At 43.9% G+C, this 27,205-nt stretch overlaps 1 protein-coding gene across 1 annotated transcript in view; it reads right to left on the bottom strand.

Moving 5' to 3' along the window:
* Positions 1-4,854: 4,854 nt before the first annotated feature.
* LOC125016815 (collagen alpha-6(VI) chain-like) overlaps positions 4,855-27,205 on the bottom strand; it is a 31,034-nt gene continuing 8,683 nt past the window's right edge. Inside the window, exons 9-39 of the mRNA XM_047599543.1 lie at positions 25,841-26,404; positions 24,992-25,326; positions 24,329-24,407; positions 22,439-22,566; positions 21,326-21,418; positions 21,107-21,160; positions 20,834-20,905; positions 20,216-20,242; positions 20,049-20,093; positions 18,987-19,040; positions 18,689-18,751; positions 17,984-18,049; positions 16,788-16,841; positions 16,471-16,506; positions 16,278-16,340; positions 14,110-14,172; positions 12,453-12,515; positions 11,224-11,286; positions 11,099-11,149; positions 10,786-10,821; positions 10,620-10,682; positions 10,467-10,529; positions 10,354-10,389; positions 10,242-10,278; positions 10,141-10,152; positions 8,960-9,453; positions 8,785-8,875; positions 7,463-8,113; positions 7,305-7,383; positions 6,253-6,398; positions 4,855-5,266 (exon numbers count right to left, since the gene is read on the bottom strand). Coding sequence (XP_047455499.1) covers positions 5,094-5,266; positions 6,253-6,398; positions 7,305-7,383; positions 7,463-8,113; positions 8,785-8,875; positions 8,960-9,453; positions 10,141-10,152; positions 10,242-10,278; positions 10,354-10,389; positions 10,467-10,529; positions 10,620-10,682; positions 10,786-10,821; positions 11,099-11,149; positions 11,224-11,286; positions 12,453-12,515; positions 14,110-14,172; positions 16,278-16,340; positions 16,471-16,506; positions 16,788-16,841; positions 17,984-18,049; positions 18,689-18,751; positions 18,987-19,040; positions 20,049-20,093; positions 20,216-20,242; positions 20,834-20,905; positions 21,107-21,160; positions 21,326-21,418; positions 22,439-22,566; positions 24,329-24,407; positions 24,992-25,326; positions 25,841-26,404 — 3,854 coding nt within the window. The 3' untranslated portion in view covers positions 4,855-5,093. The remainder of the gene's footprint in view (positions 5,267-6,252; positions 6,399-7,304; positions 7,384-7,462; positions 8,114-8,784; positions 8,876-8,959; positions 9,454-10,140; positions 10,153-10,241; positions 10,279-10,353; positions 10,390-10,466; positions 10,530-10,619; positions 10,683-10,785; positions 10,822-11,098; positions 11,150-11,223; positions 11,287-12,452; positions 12,516-14,109; positions 14,173-16,277; positions 16,341-16,470; positions 16,507-16,787; positions 16,842-17,983; positions 18,050-18,688; positions 18,752-18,986; positions 19,041-20,048; positions 20,094-20,215; positions 20,243-20,833; positions 20,906-21,106; positions 21,161-21,325; positions 21,419-22,438; positions 22,567-24,328; positions 24,408-24,991; positions 25,327-25,840; positions 26,405-27,205) is intronic.

Raw genomic sequence — 27,205 nt, 5'->3', positions numbered from 1 at the left:
AGAAATAAAACACAACCACAGCTGGGAGTAGGAAGAAAGAGTGAGGACTTAGGCTCCAACAGAAGGTCTATGGGATCCCTACGGTGTGACGTCATGTTCTGTAACACTTCAACAACACTGAGATCATCAAAGCTGGAGGAAACCGGGAAGATCGGTTTGACTCATTCGACACTGTACAGGAGAAAAAAACAGAAAGAGACAGAAACCAGAAGCAGGAGAACTCTGAGCTTCATAAACACCTGGACTGAGAGGTTAGACACACAGGTGAGACTAATGAGGGAGGAGCCTATCAACCAATCAACCAATCAGAGAGAAAACACTGACAGGAAGTGAACCAGGAGAGGAAGAAGCTTTCGAAATAAAATCAGGAAACACAATAAAAGTGGAAAAGTCTTAATGATTGTTGAACTCTGAGCTCATCCAACCTGAGACACCAGGGACTAAAGCATCCGTCCTCAGACCTGAACCTTCAAACATCTCATCGTTACTTATCACTGAGGATTCACTGGGTTCATGTTAGACAGTAAATAAATAAATATTAACACATTTATCACTGTCTGACCCTGCTGATGTTGGAGCAGTGACTTCATTTCAAATTAAAAAAATAAATAGTAATAATATTAAATATTAGAGCCTAATGCTCATTTATTGGTTCACTTCATTCATCCCATTCATGCAGCAGCATTTAGGAGCAAATGTTCTGTCATAAATACTAATAAGTGACTTATTTATTTATAAATCATTTATTACATTTTAAAAGACACAGAAGCTCACACAAGGCATAAATACAAGTGAAATAAAAGGAAAATAATACATCTGTAAAATAATAATAATAAAAGGACGAGAGAGAGACCTGATCACATCTGGTTTGACAACAAAAGGTATAAAAAGAAATATAAAAGTTCCTTGGATCCAGCGATGGTCTGTGGACGGAGAATTTAATGGAGCTGCTTTCTTTTTTCCCATGATGCATCAAATTGACCATTGACCAAACATGTTTAAAGACAAACAATTAATTGAGTAAAATCTGGTGTGAAACCCTCAGAGCAGCATGAAAAAAGAGGAGAGGACATGTCCTCAGTGCATCGTCCCCCTGCAGCCTCGGCCTATAGCAGCATCACTAAGGGATGGTTAAGTCCAGCTCTAACTATAAGCTTTGTCTAAAAGGAAAGTCTTAGTCCTGACCTTAAACCTAGAGACTGTGTCTGCCTCCAGAACCCAAACTGGGAGCTGGTTCCACAGGAGAGGAGCCTGATAGCTGAAGGTTCTACCTCCCATTCTACTTTAGAACCTGGGCTTAGAGATGGTAGTGATCTGTTGGGACAGTATGGTTCTATGAGGTCTTCAGATATGATGGAGCTCGGCCTTTCAGCGCCTTGTATGTAAGGAGGAGGATTTTAAATTGTAACTAATCAGAGTAAATCTGTAGATCAAAGCCAGAACCAGAAACTAAATGTGTGATGGATGAATAATGTTGATGGTAAACCTTAGCATGAAGTCTGAGAAAGCAACATTTAATGGTGTTTTTCATGTTATGATATACTTTAATCCTGTTCATGATTTAGATGTAAAATAGTAAAAGTTGTAGTTATGTGAGGGCGCCACAAGGGGGAGCTCACAACCTTGAGCTGCATCACGTGACCTCCCTTCAGTCATCTGTCCAGCTTTCATTCAAATCCTCCCCTTTTCAGGCATGAATCCCTCATAATACGTGTTTCTCTGTATGTGTTGGATGTGTTCAGGTGTTGGTATCCTTGAGTATATAAGTTCTTAGCACGCTAACCACATTAGCCTTTTGACATGCTAATATCGATGCTGTGGTCACGTTACAGCACCGTCTGCTGGTGTTTGATATATTTCAGCTTTGTAAATATTCAGCAGGAGAACTGTGCTGATGTCCGTATCCATGGCAACCAGTTTCAAGTACTCCCCTTCTCAGCACATCACCTTTAACCTCCAGCTCCTGATCCATCATCATCCAATCACAGGCCTCGTTCATTCTTCGGTTTTGAGCCCGCTGCCAGTAAGAAGCTGTTAACGGGACTAAAGTCAAAGAAGCAACAGGACGTCCACACGAGCAGCCGTAAAAGCTCATGTCATGATCATAAAAGTTAAGTTTGACCCAATAATCAGGAAACAGCTGTGATGCCACATCTGTCTCATCTGTCTGGGAGATATCTGATATCTAGACAGCAGCAGCTGCAGAGACTGAGGAGCAGCGAGTTAAAGTTAATGAACCGAAGCACAAACAAATGAGTCTGATTCCTCTTAGAACCATCAGCTGCAGCTTTAATGAACTTCAATAGTTTATTAAAGTTGCACTAGAGTCCAATAGTTTAGTGCAGCTTTAATGAAGTTGAAATAGTTTAGTGCAGCTTTAACGGGACCTCGGGGGCCGAAGCGTCTCTGAACCACAGCTTCACTCGTTGAGACGTTTAACGATGAATAAATAAAAGTCAGACACTCGTGAAGCTTTAAAAGCTGGATCAGATGCAGCGCTCTCCTGCCAGCTGCCACTTCATTAGGTACACCAGTTGGTTCTGGTTTAATCTGGTTTTTATTTGGTGCTTCTATTCAACTGAACACTCGGCTGAAGAGGCACAAAACATAAAGAGGAGACACGTGATGGAAGTTCACCAGCTAGAAACACTCCCTACAACACTACAGAGCCTGGGATGTGGTGTCTGCTGATGTTCTCATATAATTCCTCCTGTCAGCTCGTCCTGAATATTCCCATCTTGACACAGAACGCTGGAAAAACAAAGATCAGTGAATTCTACCACAAAACTAGAGATAAACTGTTCCAGAACTTACCCGGTTTCCTCTTGGCCTGAGAGACTGAGACTCTGTCTGACTAGTCCTCAGCTGGTCTTCGTCTTCGTCTTCGTCTAAAGCTGTTTCTACACCAGACAACTTCTACAAACACGTATTTCATCTGATGTGGCCACATTAACGAACACATTCTTAAAGGAAACATCAACTGCAAGTTGGATCATTTCATTGTCACCATCAGAAAAAAGTTCTTCTGGACGACATCATTTATGTCTCAACCACAAAGAGAAGACGCACAACGGACATTACAAAGAAAACAAAGACGATAGGAGACACACACTGAGCTCCTCCTGCTCCTCCTCCTCCTCCTCTCCTCCTCCTCCTCTTCATCCTCTTCATCCTCCTCCTCCTCTTCATCCTCCTCCTGCTCCTTCTCCTCTTCATCCTCTTCATCCTCCTCCTCGTCCTCCTCCTCATCTTCAGCCACTTCATCCTCCTCCTGCTCCTCCTCCTCTTCATCCTCCTCCTCCTCCTCCTCTTCATCCTCTTCATCCTCCTCCTCTTGATCCTCCTCCTCCTCCTCTTCATCCTCCTCCTCCTCCTCCTCCTCTTCATCCTCTTCATCCTCCTCTCCTCCTCCTCTTCATCCTCCTCCTCCTCCTCTTCATCCTCTTCCTCCTCTTCATCCTCCTCCTCTTCATTCTCCTCCTCCTCGTCCTGCTCCTCCTCTTCATCCTCGTCTTCATCCTCCTGCTCCTCCTCCTCCTCCTCCTGCTCCTCCTCATTCTCCTCCTCTCTGTTGAAGCTGGTTCAGGTGATGAAGCCAGTGGAGGGGCAGAGGGGTGGACCACGTGTTCCTAATATTTTGGCTAAATAATAGATTCATTGACTGATCACTGAGTTCTTCTTCTTCTCATAGTGTTTTTAAGTCGTCTGTTCAGTGCTTGTTTTTAAATGTGCTTCATATTCACACTGATGTATTTTCCATTTTCATCTTTTTTATTTTATTATTTTATCTTAATTTAATTTGATTTAATGTAGCTCAGTATAGGACCAGGCTGCATGTCTCATTCACCCTGGGATCAGGTGCGTAGAGTTCCTGGTATCTGAGAGGACAACAGATGAGGTTCTGCCATCTAGTGGCCTGGAGACCGTACTGCAGGTTTCTGCTGCAGGATGATCCTATGCAGGGCGCTATTTGTGAATTTTTTTTTTTTTTTTAATGGTTAATCAGGAAGACGATAGGTCCGACAGTCTGCTCTGATGACACACTTCAGCCTTTTTTTTTCTGCTTTCCGGTTGGCGGATCAATAGCAGTGTGGTGTCCCTACTTCAACCACATCTCTGCAAATCTACGGGCCGGGAAGGAGGCAACATCTGCTGCATTTTGAGAAATGAAAAGCAGATTGTCCAGTGTGGACACATTCATTCTGTTTCTGTCATCTGTGTCATGTGGTTCATGGCACTGAAACCTCTTTCACACTCGGCTGTGGACACTGGGAGCGTGGAGACAGCGGTGAGAACTTTGCGCATGCTCTCTCCTGTGAGCCTTGTCTGAATGCAGCATACATCCCAGATTTACCCCGTTAAGTTGCTGAAGTTCCACCAGCTGCTGCTGCATTTTGAATGAGATTGTTTTTGTATATCATGAAGGCAGTGTGTATGCAGTTGCCTGTAAACTTTTTCATTATGTTTTCTCCACAGCTCCATGTTTTTATCAGCTGCCTTCTCAACTGCGGCCTGTTGTCTTGTCTGTAAAATATCAAGACATTTCAGGTGGGAGTGGCACTTTCCAAGTCGATTTATTTTGTCATGTAGTTTTTTGCGGTCTTTGCTTTTACACCATGTATGAATGCAGGGTCGACGTGGAGCCTCTCTTGTGTTCTTTAATTTCAGAGCAGGCTGTGGACTGGACTGACCTGTCTGTGGTGACAGTGAGCCACTCTCGACCCTCTCGCCACTTAGCAATGCTAAGCTAACAGTCACAGCAAGATGAATGTAGTGTTTATTATCTGTAGTAGCACCATTAGACCACTAGATGGAGACGAGGCACCATGAATGGATGGAGATAAATGAGGAGACTTTTTATCTGAAAAAGATATTTTAATGAAGGTATGAAACAGAGGAGCAGCAGTGACGTGACTAAGCTCCAGAAGAGTTGTATGTGTGGTTGGTTTGGTTTCAGTCGTAGATAAAAACAATAACAACAATGATAGCACCTGAAGGAAAGTCTCCACCAGCTCCTGCTGAGACTCAGACTCATGAAGTTCACACTAGAATAAACTGATGAAGATGACGGCTCCTCCTCCTCCTCCTCCTCCTCAGCTCTTCCTCAGACACTCCTTCTCACACTCCTTCTGACTCCTGAAGCGGTTCTTGTTGCCTCCACAGCCTCCGTACCAAAACCTGGTGCAGATTCCTTGTTGGCTGTCGTAGAACCACATGATGGAGAACTGGTCACAGGTTCCTCGGTCCTTCCTGAGGAGGCAGACGTCTGTAGAAAGAGGAGGTTCAGATGAGTTTAGTGGGTCACACCTTTAAAACCTGGTCATGAAGAAACTAAAGGAGGAGGTGAACTTCACTGGTTTAGGGGTCAGGGTTTAGGAGTCAGGGTTTAGGGGTCAGGGTTTAGGAGTCAGGGTTTAGGAGTCGGGTCAGGGTTTAGGAGTCAGGGTTTAGGGGTCAGGGTTTAGGAGTCAGGGTTTAGGAGTCGGGGTGAGGGTTTAGGAGTCAGGGTTTAGGAGTCAGGGGTCAGTCAGGGTTTAGGAGTCGGGGTGAGGGTTTAGGAGTCAGGGGTCAGGGTTTAGGAGTCAGGATTTAGGAGTCAGGGGCCAGGGTTTAGGAGTCATGGGTCAGGATTTAGGAGTCAGGGGCCAGGGTTTAGGAGTCATGGGTCAGGGTTTAGGAGTCAGGGGTTAGGGTTTAGGAGTCAGGGGTTAGGGTTTAGGAGTCAGGAGTCATGGTTTAGGAGTCAGGAGTCAGGGTTTAGGAGTCAGGGGTTAGGGTTTAGGAGTCATGGGTCAGGGTTTAGGAGTCAGGAGTCAGGGTTTAGGAGTCAGGGGTTATGGTTTAGGAGTCATGGGTCAGGGTTTAGGAGTCACGGGTCAGGGTTTAGGAGTCGGGGGTCAGGGTTTAGGAGTCAGGGGTTAGGGTTTAGGAGTCAGGGTCAGGGTTTAGGACTCAGGGGTCAGGGTTTAGGAGTCAGGGTTTAAGAGTCAGGGGTCAGGGTTTAGGGGTCAGGGTTTAGGAGTCAGGGTTTAGGAGTCAGGGGTTAGGGTTTAGGAGTCAGGGTCAGGGTTTAGGACTCAGGGGTCAGGGTTTAGGAGTCAGGTGTCAGGGTTTAGGAGTCAGGGTTTAAGAGTCAGGGGTCAGGGTTTAGGAGTCAGGGTTTAGGAGTCAGGGGTTAGGGTTTAGGAGTCATGGGTCAGGGTTTAGGAGTCAGGGGTTAGGGTTTAGGACTCAGTGTCAGGGTTCTGTTACCTCTGATGTGAGCTCCTGGACGTGGACCCTGGTTGTCTCCTGCCCTCAGAGTGTTGACCTCCAGTGGTTCTAAGGGAGTCCTGACTACAATCCGGGGCTGGTCGGCCATCTCTGAATACTCATCCTCCGGTAAGGCGGAGCCCATACTGGACACAGAAATGAGTCTCCAGTATATGGTCATAGTGTCCTATGGTCCAGCTGGACGTCAGCAAACACATCACATCTCTGAGAAACGATCTATTTAGGAGGAATATCTCAAACCTTTTTTTTTTCTTTTTTTCACTTGAATACTAGTGCTGATTCTTTTATCAAGGCAAAGAGGAAATAGGTGAGATTTTTTTTCAATACCTCACATGTCACCTGCAGTCTTCTTCATATTTGTCATCTGCAGATGTGATGTGTCATTTAAAAAGTGTTCTCCATGTGGGAGATCCACCAGTCCGGCCAAAAACAAGTCAAAAACAAAGAAAATGAAAACGGGAGAGGAAAACAAAACAAAAAGCCAAAAATACAAAGGACACCAGAACCATCCCATACATACGAGGAGTAACGGAACCTATACAGAGAGATGCTCTCACAACAAAACATACACACTGAAGTCAAGCCTTCAGCTCCACCAACGTCTAGTGCACAAAATTATACAAAACTGATTTAAAAAAAATACCCTGCAAATTGTGCAATAAAAGTACATCAGAGAAACAGGGAGACCTTTCAACACAAGAAAAAAAGAACATCAGAAGGAATGCGAGAAAGAAACTCACGAGAACGCGAAAAGAAAAAGCAGAATAGCATACGACGTCACATCAGCAGATGACACCTCTGAAGATTCAGCACTATTATTTAGCAGCGCCCCCCTCCCTCTTCCACCTCTACCTCAAGACTAAGGTCCAACAAACTCCTACCAACACTCATAATTTGCTCAGATTTCCTGTAGATGTTTAGCAGAAAACCAAGAAAATGCCCAGACAAAGAAGAGGACCTGGTAGAGATCATATAAGATGATAAATATGTCACGTTCAAGAGTCTGAACCAGAGTTCTTGATAAACTTTACCTGGGCAGATCATCATCTATTTCCCTCAGCTGGCTGCAGGTTCGTTTGATTGAAGGTGGAGGATATATGTTCGTGTTTTCTGAAATAAAACGATTGTTGTGATTATGGACAAGAAGAAAAGTGAAGCAGCTGCTGATGAAGCCTGAACCTGGTCTTACTGTTGAGGGTGGAGAGGAAGGCTCTGAAGAAGCGCTGGACGTAGCCCTGCTCCTCCTCCTTCAGTCTGCTGACGTGGACCAGGTGCTGTGCTACCGGCAGACTGGCCAGCTCCTCCACCTGGGTCCGGTTGTAGCGACCGCCCAGCGCCACCACGAACAGCGCCACCCCCTCACACTTGGCCTTCTGGGAGACGTAGTGCAGCTTGGCCCGGTCTTCCCAGGCCGTCTGGGTGCTCACCACGGTCAGCACAGCCTTCCTCCTGCGGGGCTGGCTGGCCTGCAGCAGCACCTCCTTCAGGGTGTAGTCCAGGGTCTGACCCAGCAGCGAGGAGCCGCCCTGCTGCCTCATGGTCTGGGTCAGGTAGGTCTTCATCTGTTTCTGGTTCTGGTAGGTCTGCAGGTTGAACTCTGCCTTGGTCTGGAGGCCACTCTGCTGGACTACGGCCACTCGGGCCTGGCTGCCGGCTCGGCGGGGCTGAGGGCTCACGGCCAGCTGCTCCACCACAGAGCCCAGCAGCTGCTGGATGCCAGCGTACTCGTCAGCCTGCACCTCCCTGGAGCTGTCCACCACCAGGGCCAGGTCCACCTCCACCTCCTGAGGCCTCTGCTCATCCTGGATGAAGGAACACTCCTCTGAGCGCCGGCACGGGTCTGAAGACAGAGTCGACATGTCCTGGTTTTACTATTAAAAACAGATAAACCCAGTGACCCAGGAACCCCTTACAGCTCTGTGGAGGTGTGCTCTAAGATTATTGCACCGACCAGAGGCCTGGCTCATTGAATCCTTAGTGACTCAACACACGCTCTGGTCCAGCATTTGAACAGTTGCCATCTGGTCAACCCAGAGAAGGACCTTTGTTCCCTCCTCCTGAACTCTAAGGGGTTAAAATAACTGTCAGATTTATGCTTTGCGCAACATTTTCTCAGGTGCAATATCACAATGTCGTGGTCAGATTTGCTGCTCATTCTGCTGTTGACGGAAATCTGCACAAATCTGAACCAAACTCTCCAATTCTTCCTCTGACCAACGTGAACCCCTCGTCACTGCCATTGTTGTTGTGATGGAGGGATGGTCACTTACTTTATATGTCATGGTTACGTTTCATGCACTTAACAGTGCGTGTGTGTATTCGTGACCACGTTTACTGTGACCAGAGCACAGCTCTTCCACCTGTACCGTGCCAGGGACGGTGCCAGGGACCTGCACTCACACCAGCCATAGAATCTGGACTTTAGGGGGAAAATGTGCTTCCACACGACTCGATTGCGTAGTGTGAGTGCGCCCTGAAAACAGATAGCCAGACTTGTCAGTGTAGCGTTACCGTAACAGATGGCACAGTTCTTGACCCTCCTCAGGTCCTGGTTCTGCTGCCGACCCAGCACCACGAACATGGACCTCCCCGAGTCATCGACCTGAGAAGAGACGTCAGATTCAGGTCTAGAATCATATGTTGACAGCGTTAGCCTCGTACTTCAGGCACCGTGAGTCCAACGTACCTCCATCGCTCGTCTGACATCAGGAGAGTTCCTCAGAGAGATGACGGCCGGGACGATGTTCAGACCACGGTACTCCATCACAGCAGTGACGACGTCATTCACTTCCTGTGTGGGTTCGTCAGAGAAGAAGACAGCCACCTTCCTCATCATCACTCCGGATCGGACTCTTTTGAAGACGTGCTGACCCACAAAGCGCATTGCGGCGCCCAGATGCCTCCTGTTGGACGTCCTCTCCAGGGCGATATTCTTCACAGCTTCGATCAGCTGGTCCTTGCGGCGGTAATCCTGGAAGCGGATCAGGTACTTGGTGTAGGTGTTGTACTCCACCACGGCGACCCGGGCCCCCGTCGGACAGTTGCTCTCGGCGATGCTGATGTCCTCCAGCAGGGACAGGAGGGCCGAACGCTGCCTCTCGAAGGCGACCGGCGTCACGCCGTCAGACATGTCCAGGCCAAAGACCAGCTCGGTGGGGAAGGCCGGACACGCTGACTCACCTGAAGACAAAAACCAATACTACTGAAGATGTCTTCGCACTGTGCACAAGAACTATTCTGGTATACGCCACAGTTTCAAAATCTAAATAAAATACAAGTACAGTTGAAATCTACCACTAGGAACACTACTAATCCAGAAATGATCTTGTCTGAAGATGTTTTGAAGACTTCCTGGATTATCAGGAAGTCTTCTTCTCTCTCTATCTTCTCTGGTTCTACCCGGCTGGTCTTCAGCAGATGGTTCCTCCATATGAGCTGGTTCTGCTCAAGGTTTCTTCCTGTTAAAGGGAGTTTTTGTGAAGCGTCTTGAGACAATTTGTATTGTTATCAGTACTATATAAATAAAACTGAATTGAATTGAATTGAATTGAATTGAATTGAATCTTCCGTACCGCTTAATCCTCACCAGGGTTGCGGGGTTGCTGGAGTCTATCCCAGCTGTCATTGGGTGGGTGCATTAAAGGCAATAAAGTTAAAAAAAAAAATTAAACGAGACCATTATGGAACTGATCCAAAATCAACCAGTCTAATCAGACTGGACTCATGTGAAGCAATGAGGTTTGAACTGTTCCTGTTTAACTGATGATCTCAGTCTTCTTGGCGTCTCACCGTGTTTTATCTGGCTGAGAACAGACATACAGTACTCACCTTGTTTTATCTGGCTAAGAACAGACATACTGTACGTACCCTGGGAACAAGCTGTGGATGAAAGAAAAACACATTTAAAGGGGTTTTAATGGTTTTGTTTGTTAAAAAGATCATTTGAAAAGTGTAAGAGGTTCACTCACCACAGTTCTCTCTGATGTAGGAGACCAGCTGACACTCCTGCGACCAGAAACAACGTTAAGAACAGATGCTGCTGAATATTTAGATTTAATGTTTAATTTAAGGTGGACTTACAGTCATGTCTTTGCCTCCAGGAGGTCCTCTGGGGCCCTGGAGGAGGAAAAACTCACTTTAGTACCGCAGTTCTGCTGGGATCAGTTCTGACGTGGCTCTTAGATCTTACTCACCATACGTCCTGGACGTCCTGGGTCTCCAGGAATACCTGGTTTTCCTGACTCCCCTGAGTTCCCCTACATTCATCACATTTAAAGCCACCAGTGAGGCAAAGAACCGTCTCAGTAAAGTAGTAAAAGTAAAACTACAGCTCAGTCAACGCTCACCCTTCTCCCCCGGTTCCCATCTTGTCCCGGGTATCCTTTAGGTCCCGGCTCTCCATCCTCACCCTGAACACAGGAGAAACAAGCTTCACCTGGATGCATTGGACACCAACATGCTTCTTGCTTCTCACATGTTGCTGTGAAGTTATTGGGAAATGGGAGGACTCACCACTGGGCCCTGGTATCCAGGAAAGCCTGGATCTCCCTGTTCAGAGAAGATAAGAACAACACCGATAACCTTTCTCTGACTGCTCCATGAACTCTTCCATTCATCCATAACTCATTCACTTTTACAGATTTGGGAAAACAAGCATTCAATCACATTTTGTATCTCCCTGTTTAGAGAAGATAAGAACAACACCGATAACCTTTCTCTGATTGCTACATGAACTCTTCCATTCATCCACAACTCATTCACTTTTACAGATTTGGGAAAACAAGCATTCGATCACATTTTGCCAACAGTTATTTGTCAACTGTACCTTAACACCTGGAGGTCCTTGAGGTCCATATCCATCCCTGCCGTCCAGACCCTGAACACAGAGCGCAGGTCGACATTAGAAAAGTTCAGTTTACATTAAAACACAGTTTCTGTTCAGCTCCATACCGGTGCTCCTCTGGCTCCCTGGGACCCTGGAGCTCCTTTAATGCCCGGCTCTCCTGGTTGGCCCTTCAACAACAACAAACAGTTTAAAAGTCTCAAGAGCATCTGGCTGTAGTCAGCATCCACATTTCTGAAACCCTGCTGTTTTCTATTTCAACGTTTATATTTAAAATGTTGACTAAATGGAGTCTCAATCCTTTAATTTAAATTTAATTTTCTTTTTCTACTCCAGCTGAGTGGCTCCAGGCTAAACTGTCAGTAGGACGACAGCTTGACAGATAACCAGTCAAGTTTCTAAAAACATTCATCATTCATGATGAAACCTAGATTTCCCCTCATTATCCTCATGCTGAAGAACAAACAATATTTCTGCAGCAACTTCACCTCTGACCAAGGAAAAGGTCAAAACTCCAGAAACACTTGTAGTAAATGAAAGTAAACATCAGAACCTCACCCCTCCATGAAACATGGGGGCGCTAATGTCTCTTACATTCAGCTGTGAATGTGAAGAGAAACTGGGTCATGGAGGAAGACAAGGAGCCCAAGAACACCAGTGGTTCTCCAGAAGAACCAGATGAATGTTTAGGAACAAATCAAAGTCCTGACCTTCATCCAGTAGAAATGTTGATGAGAGGAAACCACCAACATCTCACAACTCAACTGGTTCTATTGTGAATGGGATCAGATTAGACCCTGATCAGCTGTTACCAGGAACATTTAGTCTGAAGGACTCACAGACTCACACACTGGACACAAGGACTCAACAACATGATCAACACTGGAGCAGTTTAAGTGTGACTGGTTTTTCTTTGTCTACTTTCAGGACTTGTCATGTGTTCTGTGCATTTAGTGCTAATTATACCTGAGATAAAGCTGTCTATTAGCATCGTGAGCATGTTCCAGGAATATGACATGAGGATGGATTATTCTGCAAATACCAGACTGATTTTGAGATTCCTCTTATTCCAGTTGATCTGAAACATGCTCGTTCATTCTTTTATAGTTGGAAGATTTCTACCTTTGCTCATAGTTAGGTTATTATCATGACAGACAAAAATGCTTGATTTTTATTATTCTAACTTATAACCTTCTCCTGTCTTCTTTGGATATTTGCTCTAGCTTCAAACAGTGCAGCTGCAGGAACAGAGTCAAAATCCATCAGAAATGGAAGCCGTCACCATGGAGACACGTCGTCCATCTTTACTTTAAGAACAGGAAGTGATATTTCAAACCTTCTGTCCGTTATGGCCTCGACGTCCGACTGGTCCTGGGTCTCCAGGTAGTCCACGTTCACCCTGCAGGAAAACAAGTCAGTTAAACGCTCGTTCAGATTCAGTGTTTATGTCGTAACTAGAGACAACGATGCATTGATGGGATGCAGTGTAATCATCTTTCAGTGAAGATGAAGAGATTCCAGGTCTGCCCTCCAGACAGTGGAACTGATAGAGTGTACTATTCTTTCAGCAGTTCTTACATAAGCATTGAAAAGCTCATTAAATAAAAGGTCAGACTCCAGCGACCTTTGGCTTGAAATGATCGGTACCAGATGATTCATCGGTGTTAAATGTTCTGTAACGACGTGGTCAAACAGCTCAGTGATTACCGACAACAAATCATTTCAGTTAAGTTTTATTTGGATAGTTCAGCGTTTCCCACAAGAATGACCCTGGACTTTCTTTTGTACTTTTTTTGTCTTTTGTTGACATTTTATAGAGTATATGACACCTCTGCACATAGAATAAGAGCATGTGTTTTTATCAGTTTTATCTATTTACTGTAATAACGCTTTAAACAGCAGCAGCAGCAGCCGGAGCAGTTCATCAGTTTCATTTTTGTTAATGTTTATAAACCACGTTACCGCTTTCCTCCAGTGTGGGGCGATATGTTTTTCTTCGACTTTCTAGTAACGTGATGTAATATCTGTTTGTATTAAAAACTTATAACAGAAATGAGAGAATGGAGGACAACTTGCAAAAATGATGGAGATAAATGAAAGATAAAACCTCCATCGTCACATTTTAAGACACATTTCGAATATTTTGCTGTAAAGAGAAAAGAAGAGCTGGACGTGTGGAAAGCTTTTAGTAAACTCTGTAATGCACACATGCATCCAGGCTTTGTAAAGAGAGTTTAAGTTCACTTTATTATGTGTGTTAGATACAGTATGCTCATTTAAAGCCTGCTGTTTGTGTTGTGTGCAGACAAATGTTTAATTCAGAAAGTCCAGATTTTCATTCATTCTGTTAGAATGATTTTTTTTTTTTTACCTCTTTTATATGCAGTCAAGACTCAGTTAAGTTGAGAGTATAACTTCAAACAGCTGGTTTAAATATATTTCTGGGAAAGTGGCCCCTGGTGTAATCTGTAGAGATCACCATTCATTCTCTATCTAACTAAAAATGTTAAAAATCTGCAGCAATGAAGAATCTGAATTTAAATTGAATCTAAAAAACTAGCGCCTCTAAAGTTCAGCTAGTCCATGTTTTCTCTGGAGTCTTTTCCTGCAGGTTTTGACCGACTCTCTTTAAACGGGACGCTTTCTGGAGCAACAGGAAACTGATACGTTCTGAGTAAATTAGTCCCTGGCAGGCCACCGTAGGCTTAACATTCATAGTGTCAACAACAAAACAAATAAGACAAATACAAATAAACCTGGAGGAATACAAAAAATCAGATTCCTCCAGGTCCAGGTCCAGGTCCAGGTCCAGGTCTGAGTGGGTATCAGGTCATTACCAGGCTCTAGTCCTAGACCTTCAGGTGATAAATACTGACCCCACTCACGGCTGAAGACTTGGAGGACACGTCTAGTCCAGACGAGTTTGCTGGATAAACCGTGACCTGGAGGACTGAGATCCCTCCTGAAGCTAAAACTAAACTCTACCCACTGACCTGAGGTCCAGAAAATCCAGGGAGTCCCTTCGGTCCACGATCACCTTTGTCTCCTCTGGGTCCCTGTAGAGACGACGGGGTTTAAACCAGAGAAACCATCTCAGTGGGAGTTTACTGCTTAAAGCTTTTACAGAAGCCTGGATGAGTCAAGACACGGACGAGCAAAGCAACAATGAATGAAAACTGAAACAAAAACTGCAGTTCACCAACAGTCCTTCCAACTTTAACGTAGGAGCCATGAATGCATCGTGTGTTTCTGTCAGTAGTGAGGTTAACGGTTCACTTGATTATCTTTTGATTGTTAATAAAAGGTTTAATTTATGTTGGAAGTGTCACTGGATTCTTGTGATCTTCTGTCTCTCAGTGACTTTTTGGATTGTGAAGTTGCTACCGTGAATGTAACGCATCCATGTAAATTTTATGAAAAGTTTGAAATAATTACAGGCGTGGACAAATTGATTGACAGCTGACGGATGACTGATGTCAAAGGTCACTAGCGATGAACTCTCGTGTCATGTTTAGGCTAAATACAGTCACAGCCAAGATGGCAACCGCTTCATATCAGCTCTTCAGAATCCTTTCATGCTGTTGTTCTTATGCCTCCATGCTACCTCCCTCCCTCATGACAGTCCATTGAATTTTAATCAAAAGCAGAAGTTGAGCATTTCCCAAAACTCACAGCACACACAGATGGTTCCTCTTTGCCTAAAAGCTTCCAGTGGATTTCTGTGGAAGTCTGTCCTTCAGCCAAACCAGTAACCACATCAGACGCTGCCAATCCTATTGAATCCAGGGAGATACAGATAGCCCCGCACTGCCTCCCTTCATACATTCTTATTATGACTCATGGAGACCTATGAAAACTTCTGACAGCTGCTGTACGCGACCTACAGGGAATTTAACGGAGTCAGTGTTTGGATTCGACAGTGATTTTTATGTCCCATTTGAAATAAAAGAGGAAAGTCTCAGGTCGGTTGAGTTTAGGCGTGGATGAACGTTGCCAAACCTCCAACCAGGGTGCATGGTTTCACGTTTTCAATGAAAATAACAGTTTAAATCGAGACAGCGACAATGGCCCAAGAACAACTGAAGACAAAAAAAAAAGTTTGGAACATTAGTGAGTCGTAGAACATGACTGGAAATACCTCTACAGTTCATAGTTTACAAAAGCTATTATACATAAATAAGAGAGTAAGTGATCGACTAGCTAATTAGCCAGCTAATTAGTTAGCTTCATGCTACGCTCACAAGCTAGAACACACTTGCAATGAAAACAACAAAGTTGAGCAGGTTTTATTTGTTTTTTGTTACTCCTCAAAGTGACAAAATGATGCGTCAACCAATTATATGTGTTTGCTTCACACGTTGTCACGTTGCATAAACAGTCAATGTCAGTAACACCCGCACAGCAACAATGTCACTGGCAACATTCCCCAAGTTGTAGCTTTTATTGTTTTGTGAACGCAGCATCAGGTTAGCCTTCAGATTAGCCTTCATACGAGACTCTTAGTGAAGGTAACGGAGCTCCACCCCCAATTAATGCGGACGGGCGGAGTCTAGCACAGCCCAGTTGGTGAGTCTACCAAAATCCATCTGGAGTATGAATCAGGATGTTGTTACATAAACTCTACTGCTGCTGTCAAGAAAGCTCAACAGAGACTTCCTCAGAACACGGAGGATTCTCTTTACCACTGCTCAATGAAAAGCATCTTATCAAACTGCATAACTGTCTGTGTCTGGGGGGGAATTTATGAAAGCAGATGCTGTAGCAGGGCCTGTCACACTGTAAAAGACACCAAACATCTGGTCCAGGTCACTGAAGGAGAGAAGGAAGTGTAATGTGGTCGGTGGAGGGTGGGTGGGGTGTAATTCATGTTACTGTTTCTGTCTTTTGTGTCTTCCAAGGAGAGCCTTCGTAATTTGGTTGTTGGTCGACATGTGATGACAATAAAAGTGTCCTGATTCTGATTCATGTGATCCATGCGAGAGCTTTCTATTGGTGGGTTCATTTAATGTGATGAAATGTTATCCTTGGGTTTGTATTCAGATAAATACAGTTTTCTGGTTTTAGTTTATGGATTTTACTGCACCTTGTTTCAGTTTTTTGATCTCTATGAAGAGAGGAGGCGTCTGGATGCAGGTGATGGTCCAGAAGAGACAGAACTCACCTGAGGACCAGAAGCTCCAGGGACACCTGAGAGTCCTGGAGATCCTGGTAGACCAGGGTCCCCCTGCAGACGGAGAGAGACAGGAAGTATGAAGAGACGACAGGAAGCCTCCTCCTCCTCCTCCTCCTCGTCCTCCTCCTCCTCCTCCTCCCCCCCCTCCTCCTCCTCCTCCTCCTCCTCGTCCTCCTCCTACCTTCACACCGCTGGGGCCTCGTCTTCCATCTGGACCCTACGGAAAAGATCCAGTTGATAAATATTGATTCAACAAACCAGAGACTCAGCAACATTCCTTTCTTTCTTTCTTTCTTTCTTTCTTTCTTTCTTTCTTTCTTTCTTTCTTTCTTTCTTTCTTTCTTTCTTTCTTTCTTTCTTTCTTTCCTTCCTTCCCATGGCCTCACTTGAAGCCTCCATCCGATATAATAATGTTAAATTATTATCACAGTATTGCACAGAGCATAAAATGAAGTTAAATAAGGACAGGAAGACGTAAACCAGTAGTGAAGGTCTCACCTGGTTTCCTGCGGTCCCACCCTCACCTGGACGTCCGTTCTGTCCAGGAGTTCCCTGTGGATTTAAAAACACCGTGAAGGAAGAAGAAACTCAAACAGCACAAATCTTTTCTGCAGCTTTTAAAGGAGCTCAGACTTTTTTAAAGAACATAGATCCAGTGTGTTAAACATGAATAAAAACAGAACACAATGATTTTCACTCATTCTCAATCTGTTGCCTGCAGTTTGTTCCTTTTGATCTGGGATGGCACCTGTTAGGATCCTTCCTGATTGGGAATAAAAGGAGGCTCCCTGAAAGGCTCAGGACCAGGAGGAGGATCACCACTTCGAAAACAACTTCTTACAAATGACCAGCAGTAAACCAGACGTCCTCCTCGTTGGTTCCACTCTGGACAGACGCCAGTAGCTCCAATACTATTCCCTCCCCGCTGGTTAAGAGGCTCAATCTCTACAAACCCACATCAGCGACGTGACCCAATCCTTTTACTTCCACACCCACTACATCGTCTACGTCAGTCGTCTTCACCTGCCTCTAACACAGAACAACATGGACTACTGTGACTCTGCTCTCTTTGGTTTACCCTCCAAACGTCTCATCACCAGAACTCCCTCCATGGACCACATGTTAAAATATTATTATTATCATTAACACCTGTGTGAGTAGATAGTTGAAGCCACAGCTTAATGGACCTCAGCTCATCTTAGATGGACCGACACCAACAGGAAGAGTGCACGCTGCCTTACTAGGTCTGGGTCTGGTTCAGGTTTCATCCGAGACCGGAGCTAAAACTTTTGAAACGGTGCCGGAAACAGACAAACGGGTCTGTTTTATTTTTAAGGCATTTTGTGACATGTAAATTGAACAGAATATTAATTTAAATAATATAAATACAACTAAATGAACCAATATAAAATAAACTTCATAATGATCCTAATAAAACCAGCGGGGTCTGGCAGGTTATTGCAGAAAGCTGCACCCCAGGAAGGGACTGTTTGTTGGAAACCACATTTTAGATTTTTATTTTCACATCCTGCTCATGTGATTTCTTTGAAGCCTTCTTATATAATCTGCCAACACATCATCTGCAGATAGACAACTTTAGATATTTCAACAATCTGTTCTCCAGCTCAGTGTCTCCCTGTTTGCAACAACTCAGACAAGGCGGTGAACAGAGGAAAATACTGGATGTTTCTTACCGGTATCCCTGGGTTACCAACGCCTCCTTTAGGCCCTCGCTGAGTGTTGTCTCGACCCGGTTCACCCTGTCACCAAACAATCGGGTTAGAACTGTGTTGGTGTTCGTAAAGCAGGACTTCCTGGTTCATGAAAGAACCAGGAATTACGAATTCAGATACTTTAACAAAAGCATTTTTATAGAAGAATGACGACTGGGCTCCAGATGCCAAAACTAATCTGTATCAGTTATGGGTCTGTTGGCCTACTTTCCCAACAAGTTACAAAATGACCTGGCTCAGATCTACCGCGGCCAGCTGCATGTTATTACAGTCATTATGTACCATGAGGAAAATTACAGAGAATGAGATGGCTGTAAATCCACCGTTACTTTCTAATGACTGGGAGAGATGATGCCGTAGAACTATCAACTGAAGCTTGTTCCCATTATTTTACATTGTAGTCAGTACTGGAGCAAGACACAGAAAATAATCAACATGCCAGTTCAACTCCACTTCTGGTCAGTAGGTGGTCTTTAAAGGGACCAGGATGCATGGTCCAGTCAAATCTCTGTCGCCGGGGCTTTGCGACTTTGTTTTTATGTGGTTTCAGACAGGTTTGTTAGCAGGAGTTAGTTCTGGTTCTGGCTCTGGTTCTGGCTCTGGTTCTGGCTCTGGAAGCCAGTGAAGGATCTGGGTTGAGGTGGAAGGAGAAGCATTGATGCTCACCGGATCTCCTCTTAGTCCTCGCTGTCCTTTCGGGCCCTCCTCCCCTCTGATGCCTGGGATGCCCTGAGGACGATAGTCTGACAGTCAACCAGCCCAGAGGCCAGAGGTCACACAGTCTGAGCTTCGATGATTATTATATGTTCAGAATGAATGAAATGAATCATCTTGCTGTAATTATCAACAGCACATCTCAGAAATAACTGTTCTACAGATTCTTCAGCAAGAACGGCATGATCCACAAACAACAACAACGTCAAAATAACGGGGGGAAAAGAGAAAAGCTTTGTGGTTTTGTTACTTGGTTTCCAGGACGTCCTCTGTCTCCTGCTAGTCCGGCTCGTCCAGTGTCTCCCTGTAAACATACAAGCTATTAGTTCTACTAGGAATCTTAGTCATTTACCCTCAAAGTGTTTAGGCATTTGATGGTCAGCCATGGACTCAGAGGGATCAAACCACTAAACCAAAGCCTTTTTTTTATTCATTTGACAGGCAAAGGTACATCCAATGAGAAATAAGGACTTGTTCCTTTTATTCAACATTTTCCCGGTTCTACATAATCTTGTTACAGATCAGTAAAAGTGAGATGCATAAGTGAGTAAGCAATAAACAAGATAACAACATTATTGAAGGGAAATAAGGTGATCATACAGCCATAAACACAATCCCTTCCACAGCTGACTTCCACTCAAACTGAACTTTCTCCTAATTATTTGGGGTCTGATAACACTCCCTTAACAGACAATTCTGCACACGGTGTCAACTTCATATTTGGTGCCTCTGCAAGATGTTGAAAAATAGCCGTCCAGTAATTCTTTGCTCGCATCGTGTGATGTCTATTGCACATAGTTGTGGTATTTGTTGTGAATTAGTAAAGTAAATACAGTGGACAACTTTATATTGTGTCAGATTAAGCCTGGATCTACTACTCTGCCAAGTTCTTCTTTTCCAACCACAGCTGCTCCTAATGAAACCAAACGCCGACTTCTGATGGTGGACATCACGACTCCAAGGCATGCTACAAATCAATGCTAAGCTAACTTTCATTACAGAATGACTGTACATGTTCGTATTATCTGTAGTAAAACCATTAGCCCACTAGATGAAGGCAAAGATCCTGCACGAAACTGAGACACAGGCCTCGTTGATGGAGAATCATATGGATACACTCTAAAGGACCCCAGAGGTTTTGGGGATTTGAGAAATATTGAGACAGAAAAAGATATTCCAATAGATAGAAGTGAAATTTGAATGCATATCAAATTACGCATTTGTTGGAAAAGGAGAATGTTCCTTGAGGCGTTGCTTCATGTGGTGACGTTCTTTAAAATGATCACATGTTAAGAGACGTGGACGTTCGTACCTGCTCTCCATCGATTCCATCCAGTCCATCCTCTCCTTTCTCACCCTGCAGCGATGGAAGAAAATCAGCTGTCACTTCTCCCTGTTTGTGAGACTCTAAACTAAAAGATTAATTTGTCCAAACATTGTTCAGTAAAACTTAAAACTGACTCGGCCTTAGTTACTCACCAAGGTGCCTGAGATGCCTCTGAAGCCCTGCAGACATGAAGAACAGGATTTAATCACGTTACCAGGTCAAGGCCTGTATATCTGAGGAACTACATCATGGCCATGGCAGCTTTTCATGACCTAATGTTACTCTGTAGAGTATATAAAATGTGACTGTGAGATTCCAGTGGATTGATTGGACATAAATACATTAAGTTCATCGAAAAGAGCCACTTGAAGGATTTCAGGAATCTGGTTATGTAGACAGAGGATTTGCTGAAGTGATCATATATCTGTCTGGCCTGGGAAACACATCGGGGGCCTAAAGAGGAACTGGAATGTGTTTCTTTGTAAAGAAATATCAGGAATCTGGAGCTTAGCCTGTTGCCACCGTGTCCCAACCTTGGATGAGCGGCCGAAAATGGAAATAAATGAAAGAATCCAAAGACAGATTGTGAGGAATATGTGTCCACCTTTACAACCCAAACTCTGGGTTCTGCAAGACTCCTGTTGGAGGCGTTTTTTCCGACTAGAAATCCAGCTTACGATGTGCAAAAGCAAAATGAATGGAGGAAAACCCGTTTTCTTGAAATGTTTGTACTTGAGGGTTGCTCTGCTCCATACTGAGCCGGGTCGTACCTTCTGTCCTCTTTGTCCAGGACAACCCTGGATGCCTTGAAGTCCAGGTGATCCTGGAGGCCCTCGGTCACCCTACAACAACAGACCAACACACTCAGTTAACACCAGGAAGCTCCCAGGGTTCATCTGTTCATGGTTCTGATCCTACGGTCTTCCTAATCAAACCAAACACTGACTCTAGAAAGAACCTCTGCTCCGTTTATCTCACAAGACCATTGCAGTTTATCTTCACACAGAGGAAGATTTATTTAAATTCAAAGATTAAACTCTTACCATGACTCCTTCTTCTCCTTGGAAGCCCGGCTGCCCTCTCTGTCCCAGTCCACCCTGTTTTTACAACAAGAAAAAATCAGTTCCAGCTTTGGTAAACAGGATTCTTTATGTTGGCCTGAATCTGCAAATTATTTTTATTAAATTTGACGCCTCTTTCAAAATATTTCCTGCAATATGTGAGATAAGGCTTTGAGTTAACCACGGTGCGTCTCTGGTTACCTTCGTCCCCTTTCTGCCTGGAAGACCCCGGATGCCTTCATGCCCTGAACATTTGCACATAACCCCGCAGCACTCCCGATCTGCCACGGCGCTCTGCGGAGAAGTAGAAAACAACTCATAGGAAAGTCATCTGGTCATTTCTGTTTAGATTATGTATTTGACCATTAATCAGGAAAAGGTTTGATCTGACCTCCAAACACAAAAGAGTTTCTTCACAAGCTGTAAACATTTAACGTTATAGAATAAAATGTTGTAAAAACTCCTCTATCATCATCATCATCATCATCATCATCATCATCATCATCATCATCACCATCATCATCATCACCATCATCACCATCATCACCATCATCACCATCATCATCACCATCATCATCATCACCATCTCGACTCAGATGGAGCCTGATATCACCACAACGGCCACAGAACAAATCTAGATGGTCTCCAGGAGACCATCTAGATTCTCTTGAGTAGATTCTCATGTTATTTAAAGCAACTTCAACTGAATTATCACTGCTTGTATGATGTGATCTGCAATAACATTATGACCATCTGGTTCTCATGGCTCCTGTCAGTGGGCGGATACATGAGACAGGGAGTTCAACATTTCGTCCTCAGAGTTGATGTTAGAAGCAGGAAAAATGTTCCAGAGGAAGGATCTGACTAAAAGGACCAAACTGTGACGTGTAGAGGTCTGGGCCAGAAGATATTCATGTTCCTGGTCAGAACCGGTCAACAGCGGTCCAAGGAAGTGGAAGAACCATAGACAGGGTCATGGATCAAAGCCAAGGATCCGGGAGCTGGACCATGTGGTTCCAACAGATGAGCTCCTGGAATTTTAACTGTTGAAAATGTCGGCTTTGTTTTGTTAGGGGCTGTGTAGCTTCAGACCAGTCAGGTTGTCCATGCTGACCCCTGATAAAAACTCCTACAATGGACACATCAGAAATGGACCATGGAGGAAGATGGTTCTGGTCTGAAGGATCATAGCTATTTGGATAGACTGCTGTGTTGTCTACCTGAGAAACACATATTACTATTTACACCATATCATCAATGTTATCATCGCCAGCCTTCAAATGTCATGATGAAGTAGAGACGTGAATGACTTACAATCTGCTGGAGGATGGTGCTCGGCCTCCTGAGAGGATACAAGTAGGTGAATCCTCGACCAAACTCCACCATTTGCAGTTCAGCATGGTCAGCATTGTCCAGAGCCACCGTTAGCAGAGCGCTAACCCCTGCAGACATTTAAACAGTTCATTGCACTTGGACTGTAACCGAGGAGCTCATGTGTTACATGTGTTACAGGTTAAGTTAGTGACATCTGTGGGATTCATTTTAGAGATCTATAGTATAATGTAATGATATGGTTAAGGACCCTGGTCTTTATGGACCCTGGTCTCTGTGGATCAGACTTCAGTAACATAGTGTCTGATTAATTAGTGATGAACTGAAACGTCTTCTAGATCAGAGACTAGAAACCACCCTGATAGTAATGACATCATTCTGAACTCATCCATCAACCCTGGACCAGACCTGGACTAGACCTGGACTAGACCTGGACTAGACCTGGACCAGACCTGGACCAGACCTGGACTAGACCTGGACCAGACCTGGACCAGACCTGGACTAGACCTGGACTAGACCTGGACCAGACCTGGACCAGACCTGGACTAGACCTGGACTAGACCTGGACCAGACCTGGACCAGACCTGAACTAGACCTGGACCCAGAGTTTCTAGAAACACCACAGAGCTCACATGTTCTCCAAAGGTTCTAGTGAAACAGAACCAGGTCCACTCTCCATCTGGACATTAGGATCAAACCAAAGAACCCAAAGTTCCCAAAGAATCTGGCTCCAAAATGCTACTGATTCACTACAGGAGGCAACGTTCACACAATTCAACCTTTGGACATTTTATTTCTCCTGGACGTCATCACATTCTACCATTGAGCTCATTATACGATCCAGAAGAAGATGGAGATTTACACATGGAACTCCCCAGGACCCCAGCCACCAAGGCTACATGCTACATAGCAATGCTAAGCTAACAGCCACCAAGGCTACATGGTACATAGCAATGCTAAGCTACCAGCCACCAAGGCTACATGCTACATAGCGATGCTAAGCTAACAGCCACCAAGGCTACATGCTACATAGCACAATGCTAAGCTAACAGCCACCAAGGCTACATGCTATATAGCAATGCTAAGCTACCAGCCACCAAGGCTACATGCTACATAGCAATGCTAAGCTAACAGCCACCAAGGCTACATGCTACATACGAATGCTAAGCTACCAGCCACCAAGGCTACATGCTACATAGCAATGCTAAGCTCACAGTCACCAAGGCTACATGCTACATATCAATGCTAAGCTAACAGCCACGAAGGCTACATGCTACATAGCAATGCTAAGCTAACAGCCACTAAGGCTACATGCTACATAGCAATGCTAAGCTAACAGCCACTAAGGCTACATGCTACATAGCAATGCTAAGCTAACAGCCACCAAGGCTACATGCTACATAGCAATGCTAAGCTAACAGCCACTAAGGCTTGTTAGATGCACCACAGTTTCTACATAGTATAGAGAAACATTCAGTTAAACCCAGTTCATCTGGAGGAAGAGGGATTCTAGGTCATGAGCTGCAGTGATGTTCACATTTATTCGTATGGAAACCTCCACAATAACAGTGACCATCACTCTCTGATCTGGCATGTAGTTGTTAAAGAAATGGTTTAAATCACATCCTGTTACATAGTAATCAGTGAAGAACAGAATCTACTCTTAAGAAAAGTTCATAGGAACAATACGTGATCTATTTTAGTAAATTAAAGTTAGAGAGTGAAGGTGGACGTCAAGTTAACCGGTAAAAGGCCAGAAGGAAATGAAAAACTTAGCAAAGAAACTGGAATAGCAATAAATAGTGGAGAAGGACAGAAGCTCTGAAGAGATGAATCCAGTGAAGAAATGAGCGTAGAGAAGATTTTTGTTACCGGATGTTCTCAGCAGCTCTGCCTCATACTTCAGCTTCACTGGGTTTTCATCGAGTCCGTCTGTGAAGATCAACAGCACCTGGAGGACGACAGTCGCACCAAACTGTTTTATGGAGGTTGACTTTTGACGGTTGACATCCACATCTTTAGTTTTACTTGATTTATGACTTAAAAAAGCTAAATAAATGGATTATTACCCCAAGCACTATTTATTGATGCTGTTTCTATTTATTGTTTCAGACAAAGACTGAGAGACTGAGCGTTTTTATCTGCATCTTTGCATCTGATTAACTCTGAGTCTCAAGTACCACGGCATTAATGCACTCTGCACACACGGCTGCTTTAAAACATACGTACATACGAGCTAGCCCCTTTCAAATTTCAAGATCATAGCTTGTATTTTATTTTATTTTATCCTCATTTTATTTATTTTTTTTGTTATGCATTTGGTGCATTTGCTGTAATTTTTTATTTGCATTCTGTCAATTATTATGATGTGCTATGTGTACCTGTGCAGGTGAGAAATAAAACCTAAAACCCTATTTCTTGCTGCAGCCTGTCATCGGATGCCCCCCCCCCCCACCCCCCCCACCCCCCACCACACACACACACACACCATAAGAAACTTTAATGACAGGGTTAGTGTTAATAATAGTCACTCACCTTGACGCTGGCTGTGGACTTGGTTTGGAACCTGTCCTTGAAGAACCTGAGCATGGATGAGTTAAAGTAGGTCCGACGTGTCACTGAATAAGACGAGACCTTCCTCACCACGTCCTCGCTGTAAAACTCAAAGTTTGTGTCGTACGAGTCCACCACGTGGAAGGCGATCTTGGTCTTGACAGGTGGTGCCCCTTTCATGCAGCACAGGTCTCCTACTGAGGAGATGGCGCTGATGATGTCCTCCAGCTGTTGGACCCGGCGACCAATCACATTCGAACCTGGCGCTCCGGATTTGCGACTGATGTCGAATGCAACAGCGATGTCGATGCTGCAGACTGGTGTATATGATAATAAACTATTTAGCTGTACATTTATTCATTACATACCAACAGTTACTGTGTGTGTTATTATATACAGAACTCTGACCGTCATTCATGATCAATTCAGGTAGTTATTAATTATCTAGAGTTCATCTGAAATGAGGATTATCTATGAGTTGTAAAGTCTTTATAAAGGTTCAGTTATCGTCTCAACCGAACATGTAACAGAGTGAGGACAAAACAGGAATATGTATCTCAAGTGTCTACTTGATATAAGATGAAGAGAGGAACATCTTCAACCTCAGCAATTAACATTTTCTGTAAACTTCCAGAAAACACAAGAGCAGTGAGATTTCTTTCCACTGATAACTCCTAAATAACTGGTGTGTGCTTTATAAATGACAAGCTGATCATTAGTAAAGTGTGAAGATACATCATGTCAGATGTCTGTTAATATTTTACTGATGCTCCATTGTGTGGTTGTTATGAAGTGTTAGTTACAGTGGGAGGATGGTTATTTATTTTTTACCGGATAGGGGTTTGGGTTCGTCTTTGCAGAGGGCCTTGATGACCTTGGTCTTGATATTTGCCAAGCTGTCGAAGTTTTGTACCGTGAACAGTTTCTCTGGGGTGCCAGTGATCTGCAGGAGCTTAAGGTCGTAGACGTCGCCAACGGCAATGGCAAACCTTTCAATCCCCATATCCCGGAGATAGTCAGCCTCATCCTCCACCTCATCATGAGAATTCCCATCAGATATTACCAACAGACTCCTGGGGACCGACTGGCGGCTGCCCAGCGACTCCTCGAAGTAGCTCTTAATGTGCTCCAAGGCCTTTCCCAAGTAGGTGTTCCCACCAGTGTAGTTCAAGGCCCCGATGTGACTGGTCGCGTCCACATTCTGGTAATATCTATTAAGGTAAAACTCGTGTTTAGGTTGATCACTGAACTGTGCGACACCAACACGAACGAACTTTTCGCCAACTTTAAAGCTGTTCACTACGTCTGCTGTGAAGCTTTTCATTATCTCGTGGTCAGTTGGGTTGATGCTGCTGGAGTAATCGAGCAAAAAGACCAAGTCTGTCTGACTGCAATCTGCCAACATAAAGAAAGACAGCACGGTAAAGATTAGTTTGAGTTTATTCTCACACAAAATCCTAAACAGAAAATCATAAGTCAATATCTGCTTCAAGTAGTCTGCAGTGGTCTGATATGGAAAGAATTCTGCTGGCAAAAAATGCGGTGTTTCTGAACATCTGTGACCAAACATAAACTGACTACAGTAGTTGTTTACCTCAGTTTAGTTTATACATTCACCTATACAAGACAATGTTAGCTATTATATTAGCTTATACACGATAACGTTAGCCTAAACAAATAATGTTAGCATTATATTACCCTATACAAGATAACGTTAGCTATTATATTAGCCCAAACAAGATAACGTTAGCCTATAAAAGATAATGTTAGCTATTATATTAGCCTATACAAGATAACGTTAGCTATTATATTAGCCTATACACAATAACGTTAGCCTAAACAAATAATGTTAGCATTATATTAGCCCAAACAAGATAACATTAGCCTATGCATGATAATGTTAGCTATTATATTAGCCTATACAAGATAACGTTAGCTATTATATTAACTTATACACGATAACGTTAGCCTAAACAAATAATGTTAGCATTATATTAGCCTATACAAGATAATGTTAGCTATTACATTAGCCTGTACACGATAACGTTAGCCTAAACAAATAATGTTAGCATTATATTAGCCCAAACAAGATAAAATTAGCCTATACAAGATAATGTTAGCTATTATATTAGCCTATACATGATAACGTTAGCTATTATATTAGCCTATACACGATAACGTTAGCCTAAACATTAA

This window comes from Mugil cephalus, chromosome 11 (genome assembly GCF_022458985.1).
Source record: "Mugil cephalus isolate CIBA_MC_2020 chromosome 11, CIBA_Mcephalus_1.1, whole genome shotgun sequence".
NCBI lineage: Eukaryota > Metazoa > Chordata > Actinopteri > Mugiliformes > Mugilidae > Mugil > Mugil cephalus.
This window is presented reverse-complemented; position numbering and strand designations above follow the sequence as displayed.